The sequence below is a fragment of the Lampetra planeri genome, chromosome 35 (assembly GCF_965212315.1).
Source record: "Lampetra planeri chromosome 35, kcLamPlan1.2.h2, whole genome shotgun sequence".
Lineage (NCBI taxonomy): Eukaryota > Metazoa > Chordata > Hyperoartia > Petromyzontiformes > Petromyzontidae > Lampetra > Lampetra planeri.
The window spans coordinates 8,732,150-8,741,151 of NC_136141.1; the positions used below are offsets into that span (position 1 = coordinate 8,732,150).

Consider the following 9,002-nt stretch of genomic DNA (forward strand, 5'->3'; position numbering starts at 1 on the left):
CCGTGTGTCATTTAAAGGCTGTGGGTGGCCTTTTATCTTTTACACAACAGGAGCCAACGCTTTCACATTAGCTGTGCTATGAGATTGTGCGGCGCACGAGAGTCAAGCTGAAATTGTTATTCTCAGAGCTGGAAATAAGAAAATGAAGTGCAAAACGCAAGTTTAATAAGATTGATGTGTTGTGCAGTCACTGCTGACGGGGCTGGGACGATCAACTTGCTAGACTTGAAAACTCGGTTTAATCCCAAGCGGTCAAAATCCAGATTCAAGCCCAGAACCTCATTATTGACAACGCACCGCTTTGATTTCTGAGGCACCCGGCCACTTTGCATATATAGTGTTATGAACATTTTTTCCTTAATGTCACTTTTGTACACTCACTTTTGCCAAATTCACGTACATTTTTTAAGAGTGATAAGAGAAAACCCATGTATCTTACGTGATAATTTGTTGTGCTCTGCATTGGCAGTGATTACATAAGCACAAATAACACTCTAACGTATTTGAGTTATCGACAACTGAGTTTTAAGTTCATAATAATAAACTAATATTATTGCGCACAATTTCGGAAGTGAACTTAAGTTTGCGCGCCACTCAGAGGCGGGAAGTACACTCAAACGTTGCACGGGCAGTGTCGCACACCTACTTGCTGTACTGTCTCTTAACAGCTGGAGGCGAGTGGGCTCACGCACGTCACGTACGCACCTGGAGGATGTCCAAGAAGGAGCCGAGGCCCAGGCTGGAAAGGTCGCACGAGTCAAAGTGCTCGGCAAGCTGCTTCTCCATGCGTGACAGCGCGGGCAGGCCCAGGAGCTCTGCCATCTTACTTGCGTGGCTCAGCAGACGGACCAGCTGCTCGGCTACCGCCTCTGTGAAGGAGAGGAGCAATGCCATTGTAGAGAGGACAACGATGTTGTAACTCGCTCCAATAGGCTCGACAATTGCAACTCTCTCTCCGCCCCCCCACCCCCACGTCTCATCTACGACTCCCCGATACGTTTCATCGCCAGATTCCAGAAGACTAAAAAAACCAAGTTTAACACGAAGGCCTTCGCGACCAATATTAGCAGCAATAGAGATTTTTGGATTAGGCCTAATAAATAGTGCATATTTACACGTATTATTGAGAGCATATTTACATGATCTAACCCAAAAATCTTGATTATGGACTCAAAAAAACGCTGGCAGACTTCTCACTCACACCCGTATGCAAAACGATATGGCCCTAATATTCAAATTGTTCAACTATCCCCCGAACCAGTCCAGAATAAATTTCAAGTTCACACTCAGCATTCTGAAGGTCCTCCGTGGTCTGACCCCTCATGTACAATACAAGAAACTACATTTTATTCAGATTGTGCTTTCGATATCGTGTCATGAGACGGAGGATCCACTCGGATCTCTCACAGAGCAGCGAAACCCGTCGTATTGGAGAATGGCCCACAGAAGAGAACATCACAAAGCTACCTCTGACATCGCTTCTAGTGACCTCTGGTCCACACAATAAAGGGAAGCACATTCCATCCCACTCTGAACATGAGAGTAATGTCCGTCGCATGAAAGTTGAGCCGATATTGGACTTGGTCAAATTAGCAGGAAAGTTTGATCACCAAGCACGTGCATCAATCGGTTGAACGTTAGTTTTTGGCATAGAGATCCGCAGAAAATATATATTTTTGGATCATCCGAGATTTTTAATCATCCGTAGCCATCCTCCCCGTCATTAGCGCGGATAATCGAGAGTCTACTGTAAATGCAAATTTGTCACCTTACTCTCCGGAGGACACGGCGGTCTGTTGTAGGGATTGCTGATGTTGCCGAGAAACGCGGCCGGTTTCTCCTTGACCAGGAGGTCGCGAGGAGTCTCGAGCGAGCCACAGCACAGAGCCAACTGAAACAGCTTCCGGGCCAGCGTGTCCTCTTTCACCTGCCCCAGGAAGTCCTGCACACACTGTCGGTGGAGACAACAAAGGACCCAAACCACGTGCAGCCATTTCGCACTCTTGGGACAAATAGAGGGTGAAACATGCATAGATGTCTGACCGATTTCAATGCCCACTCTTACTTTTGTCTTAACGTGACTGAATTTTGTAAAAGCGATGACCCTAAATGTTATAGAGGAGTGTTAATTCAGTGGTAGAGCAAGTATTTTGATACTGGTGGAAGTATCCACAGACTTGAAACGTATGGCGATTATCACTCATTCAATAATTCCGAGGACAAATGTATTGTGGGAAATCTTTGACAAATCTAAGCAGATGCATGAAGTCCAGATGCCATGGCCCCCACCTTCTTCAGCTTATTCACAAAGATGTCCTCGGCGTTCTGGAAGACCTGCAGCACGATCTTGGCAGCCGGCTGTGTCGTGAACTGTCGGCGGAGATCGGCGCTCGTCCCTGGCAAGGGGAACGACTCCAATAGGTATTTCTTGATCTTGTGTAGCCGGCCCTCCACCTCCTGCTTGATGTCGCACTCGATGCGAGCCAGATAACGGTCCATCGCCTCCCGCTCGCCTTCCTGGGCCTTGCCGATCACCTAAACAAGCAAAGCAAAGTGAGCAACCGTGGTGGCCACAGGTGCAGCGCAGTGCTGTAGTTGCGATGATGGAACACGTGATGGAGGAGTGGTTCAACGGCGAATGCACGGTGTGCTGGCAATGCACGATTGCAATCGAGAGATGGGGTTGGTGGATCATCCTAGCAGCAGTGGCTTGTGGCGAGCCATCTAACAAAGACAGTCACCGCATCACTCGCTTCTGCGGCCAACTGGAATGCTCTTCCTTCTGATATTAGGAAGCCACTTTTAAATAGAGATTGAAAACGCTTTTTGTGTTCAGTGTGTTGTCCTTCTCCACACCTTTGATTAGCACAATTGGTTACGAACACTGCGAAAGAAGTTCACCATACATAAATGTGGTTTTACCCAATCCAGTAATTTCAGAGATTTGCAAATTTAGATGGTGACACCGACACACGTCCTCTTCATTTATGAATAATATCACGGGATTTTTTTGTTTTTACATTATTTGTGGAAATTCAGTTTTTATTAATACACCCGCAGTATTAACTAGGGCGACCCCTGGGCTTGAATCGCGAACCTCTGAAACAAGCGACAAATGCACAACCACTCGGGAAAGTAGATTTCTGGAAGAAGCAATACAACCCGTTGCAAACATGACAGTAATTTGAAATGTAGCACTGTACATCACAACAATTTGAAAGGCGTTAGAGATTTGAAACTAACCAAAAAGAAAGGGGGAAAATAAATCTATTTTTACATAATACAGGTTTTTTTTTGGGTAAGATCACGTAAATATATAAATGTCGGTAAACCGACCACCACCCGACACAGATAATTAGTAAAGTTTGTCACTTAAACAGAACATGCCAATTTGTTACCAGTACAGCACACCGGTTGTGTGTTCGAGTAAAGCCACAACATTTACAATCTGAGTACGACGTTTCGCCAGTAATTGCAAACAGTATCATCAGGAGGCAGCCAGATTTGTGGATGTTTTCATGTATATTTATTTAAATCTATATTTAAAAAACTGAACGAGAAACTGGAACATTATTTTGATTTAAAGCTTTCGTGATTGCAGGGATTCATATCCTTGGTTCTGTCGGTAAAGTCACGTAGAAAAATGAATAAATTAAATAATAGAATTCTACGTTTCGATTGCAACACAAGCAATCGTCATCAGGTAGAAAACAAACCTAGTGAACTTAGAAATACAATTCAATCCAACACAGAGAGTCGGTTAACACAACAGTCAGCACCTCACCTGGTTGATTACATTCTTCCAAAGATTACTAAATTTTAGAGAGATACGAAACACAAACAGGGGACACACAGACAGACACACAAGCAGAGAATGACAACAGAGACACACAACAAAGACACAAAATATAGACACACAACATAGACACACACAGAGACACACAAGTAGAGAAAAACACAGAGACACACAACATAGACACACAAGCAGGGAGACAACACAGAGACACACAACATAGACACACAGTGTGTCTATGTTGTGTCTATCTGTCTGTGTTTCGTATCTCTCTCATGTAGTAATCTTTGGAAGAACGTAATCAACCAGGTGAGGTGCTGACTGTTGTATTAGCCGACTCTCTGTGTTGGATTGCATTGTATTTCTAAGTTCACTAGGTTTGTTTTATCTTTCATTTGTACTTGATGATTGCTTGTGTTGCAATCGAAACGTCGTATTCTATTATTTAATTGCTTTTCTTTCTCAGTGACTTTACCGAAAGAACCAAATAGAAATTCAAATATTGATAACTACAACCAAAGCCCTTTGAAGAGTCGTATCTTCAAATCAAATGGCAGAGCAAAAAGAGTTTCATTATTTTCAGTTTCCATTCTAACATTTCCGAACCTGTGGGCTCATTGCTTGCAGATTAAACACTCAACACGAGTCATCATTATTGAGTTCTTGCGGTTTCAGTGGCACATATCGCACAATATCCAGTTTTGCCATCGTCTGTTGTGCAAAATATCGTAGCTTGATCATCTATCTTAAGTAAATTATTCCTGTTAAATGAAGATTAACAAAAGCGCAATAATTGAGGTTGGTGCATAAAAAGCTCCTTAGGAAAAAACGGCTCTGGGGCCTAAACTACTATCACGTTTAAACATATAAACTGCACGTATACATCAATACACACGTCGCGTAGCATCATTATTTACCTCACCTTTAACAACAACGACGACGACGACGAACACAAACACGAGTAAAAGTGTAAATATTAGTGAGCGTGCGACTGACGTGCACGTGGCTGAGGGCCCAACCCACGCTGAGCGGTGACGCGCCGCGTTCAGTGCCGCGTCACGGATTGGCGCCTCGCGTGCACAGAGCGAGGCGGGCAGAGGCAGAGGGGGGCGGGGCGGCGTTGCCTAGGCGACGTCGTCAACAACAACCGCCATTGGCTACAAAGTGGAGGTGACGTCACCACGCTTGTGCTAGGCTAGGTGCACGTTGAGGCTACCACGTGTTGAGTGTCGAAAGTTTATGGGGCAAAGGTCGTGGGTCAATTGGTTTGATTTCTATGCAAATAAACCAGTCTCCAACGTATGCACATTTAGATCCGCATTCGGCCGCCAATGGAACAGGTGGAGTGCAAAAGCAAAGTGGATGTACTGATTGTATCTTCATTGCGGGACTCATCCAGCAGTGGAGTGACATGGGCTTCAGGTATCCACGTGTAGACGGGCAATAAACACTGGGGTCACCTAGCGATAAATGTTTGCCGGTGCACATTGGGACCGGCTCACACGTCACTGGCCCCAGGCAGCCCCCAGCCACTGGCGTGCAACGCAGCGAAGGGAATCTCCCACCAATGAGAACCACGCACAACCCAGGGTGCAGTCCTATAACTTGGACTCGCAAACACAACAAAACCGGTAGCTGTCAACCCACACGGTTTACCCGTATTTTGTTGGGGGAAAGTGAGTTTTCAGGTCCATACGGCACATAGCCGTTTCAAAACGGGCAACCTTTGAGTTAAGTCTATTTGTGTATGCTTCTCCCTTGTGATGGGACTATGTAGGATGCACGTTGAGATTAAAAAGGGGCACGGGGTGACCAACAAGGTCTGAATGTGTCTGTAATAAGGTAGGCAATGATAAGGGGTTGCCAGCCATGCAAACCCCACAATACAAAAAGCCAAACGGCCAGCAACAACAAAAAATACTACATAACTGTCCAATGAGTAATTAGATAATTAAGATCATAGAAACACGTTCCTTAAATTGATCAAGTTTATTGTTGCAAGAGTTTGGGGAAATAGGAAGACCGGGTGGGGATTCCAGAGTGGAGCAGTGCAAACTGATGAAGCTGAAAAGAGTGAGGTGACCTGCATGATGGTGAGCGGGTGGGTGAGTAAATGGGTGAGTGTTTGAGTAAACGAGTGGAGAAGTGTGTGATAGGGTAATTGAGTTAGTGACCGGATGCGTGGGTGACTGAATGAGTGGGTTACTGGATTAATGGGGTACTGGATGAGTGGGTGAGTGGATGAGTGGGTGAGTGGATGTGTGGGTGATTGAATGGGTGAATAGATGATTGGTTGACTGGATGAAGGGGTCACTGGATGAGTAAGTGACGAGATGAGTGCGTGATAGGATGATTAAGTGAGTGGGTGACTGGATGAGTGTGTGATAGGGTTATTGAGTACGTGACTAGATTAGTGTGTACTAGGGTAATTGAGTTAGTGATTGGATGAGTGGGTGACCGAGTTGTTTAGTTGAGTGCGTTGCTGTGAACTGCAGTGAGGCGTGGTGGTTGAACGCGGAGTGGAAGAGACGAAGCGGTCAAAGTGTCTGGTAGACCGAGTCCCTTAACGTGGGTGGAGGGGGGAATCAACTAGGTGAAGTTCACTGCAACATTCACCACGGTGGTGGTAGTAGTCGCAGCGAAAAATGAGTGATACTGATGCGCGTGGAAAGATGCATTAATGACAGGGCTGAATGAAGGTTGAGGCGAGGCGAGGATGCGAGGTGGTGTAGAGGAGGCGAAGAGGAGGGTAGAGGAGGTGAGGAGGTGACGTGGCATAGTGAGGAGGCGAGGTGGCATGGTGAGGAGGCGTAGAGGAGGGTGCCCCGCTCTTGGCGTTGATCTTGGTGAACACGTGTCCGCGCCCCGTCTCGTAGCTCTGCCCGGCACTGATGCAGCCTCCACCGGCCGCAGCGCCCAGCGGCCTCGCCGAGTCCTTGCCCAGCTCCGCTCTGAGCAAGCTCTCCATTGTGCACCGTCTGCTCGCAGCGACAAACACAACGATAAACTACCCCTGCCCCCCCCCCCACCGTGGCCTCTAACAGACTTATTTCCTATGGAGAGGTGATTTCTTTAAACAAAAGGAAGGAACAGCAATGGGCTCTCCTTTATCTCCTGCTATAGCGAATCTGTACATGGATAACTTTGAAGCAAGAGCACTTGCTTCAAGTACATTAAAACCATCTTTTTGGTTTAGTTGTCTGCCCACATGGTAAGGATACACTTCATGAATGAATGTCTAAATCATCTCAATTAAAAAAACCCGGCCATACAGTTGACCATGGAAATGGAGGTGAATAACACACTCCCTTTCCTTGGATATTTTGCTCGGACGAGGCCTAAATGGTAAAATAACACACTGCGTTTACCGAAAGGGAACCCCGCACAGAAATCATCTCTCATCAAGACGCTCATACATCAGGCTAAAACAATGTCAGATGGTGAAAGTCTGAGGAGAGAGATTAAACATGTCAAAGAAGCGCTATGATTGAATGGCTACAATAATGCTCAAATTAACAGAGCAGTGAATACCAAACCTAGATCGACCAGCAATACTGCTGAAAGCGATCAGATTATTAAAACAATAAAAATACCATTTATCGCGGGAGTAACTGACAAATTAGTTCAAGTTTTGGAAAAGCAAAAAATCTAAGTAAGATTTGGAATGGTACACAAAATTTTAAAAAATTGTATCTTGTACTAAAGATGAATTGCCTAAGTTATCAACATATGGTGTCTATCGGATTAATTGCTTATGTGGCAGATGTTATATTGGACAGAAGGGACATAACATTAGCGTAAGACTAAAAGAACACCAAATAAATATTAAACACTCTCAAACATAACTGTTGGAAGTTGCAGAACATGCTTTCCAACAACGACACTCAAATTATTTTGATAACAATTAAGTTTTGTGTAAAACTAATTATTACTGGCCAAGACAAATTCGCGAATCCATTGAAACTGACAGAAATACAAAATAATTTTAACCGCTCTGACAGCTACAGGCTTAGTGCGGCTGGAAGCGTGTTATTAAGAAATTGTGATTGTAAGATGAGGAGATGAAGGCAGAAGAAGACGTGGGGCGATGTGGTGATGCGGTCGAACGTGGTGGCCCGTGGAGCGGAGGGAGAGATGGCGCGGGACGGGGCGGTGTGGAGAAGGTGGCAAGGACGGCGGACCCCACGTGAGTGGGACAAACGCGTGGAAGAAGAAGACATCTTACATTTATCATTACTTATAGAGGAAACATACTAATTAAATGATTACTAATCAATTATATAATTTATACTTACGCGATCTAACCCAAAAACCGTGGTTATGAAATTAGGACAATTTATTAAATATATTGTATACAAGAAAATACAGCAATTGACTAAAAATATTCGGCAATAGATGTTACCTCGCAGCAGTGAAAGTGACGGAATTTCATCATGGAAATGTCCGCGGCACAAAACCTTGAGTTCATCGCCCCACACGTGGTACCTCAGCCTCAGGATTAAATAAATCATCACGAAGTTCTCCGTGTGCATCGTGCGCGCTTCAAATCCGTAGTTGGGCCGCTGTCTTGGCACCCAGCCAGCCGCCTTCTCTTCTTGGGGCAGTCGGAGTCCAGCGCGCTATCGAAGGGCACGTGGTGAACGCTCAGGACGTGTCTCTTGAGCTGCGACTTCTGTGTCGCTCTGTACGAGCAGTCACTGCACGGGAAGGGCTTTTCCTCTGGAACACAAGACATCCACCATTGAGCACACGCACGCGATAATCCATAATTTATTCATCACCATGCAGTGGATGCCATAACATCACTATGTACATGGGACGTTTTATCAATCACGGTTGCTGACCTCAGGCCAGTGGCGGCTCGTCAATAGAGGGCGCAGGGGCGCCGCCCCCATCAAGATTCAAGAATATACATATACAAAAATTATATAAAAATACATAAATAAAATATTTTTTTCATACGATGTGCCGGCTGGTAGTAAGAAAAGCATCAGCATTTAATAAAAACTGGCTTTAATCGGTCAACTATTTTCTATGTTTTTCAATGTGTTTCATGCGGGGCGCCGGACAAATGGATGTCTATGTGATACTTTAAATTTTCGGACAGCATGTGACCTGAAGCTGGTCTCTAATTGGTTTCTTAAAGATTCTCCTCGGGGCGCAAGTCGTTGCGTCCCTGGCCAATCAGAATTGGATACATGTTATTTTA

The 9,002-nt window shown here is 45.1% G+C and overlaps 1 protein-coding gene across 1 annotated transcript; it reads right to left on the reverse strand.

Annotated features, from left to right (window-relative positions):
• Positions 1-723: 723 nt before the first annotated feature.
• LOC144730214 (uncharacterized) lies at positions 724-4,843 on the reverse strand. Its single transcript, XM_078610828.1, has 4 exons — positions 4,716-4,843; positions 2,290-2,535; positions 1,769-1,951; positions 724-869 (listed from the first exon to the last, which is right to left on the reverse strand). The coding sequence occupies exons 2-4, from the start codon at positions 2,497-2,499 to the stop codon at positions 861-863; spliced, it is 402 nt and encodes a 133-aa protein (XP_078466954.1). The 5' UTR covers positions 2,500-2,535; positions 4,716-4,843; the 3' UTR covers positions 724-860.
• Between the last annotated feature and the right edge of the window lie 4,159 nt (positions 4,844-9,002).

What these genes read in the sequence shown, in the direction of transcription:
- LOC144730214 (XM_078610828.1), bottom strand. Translation starts at nt 2,499, where the DNA reads ATGGACCGTTATCTGGCTCGCATCGAGTGCGACATCAAGCAGGAGGTG. An exon ending in TTGTGAATAAGCTGAAGAAG is followed by an intron (nt 1,952 to 2,289) that starts GTGGGGGCCATG and finishes CTCCACCGACAG; the next exon opens with TGTGTGCAGGACTTCCTGGG.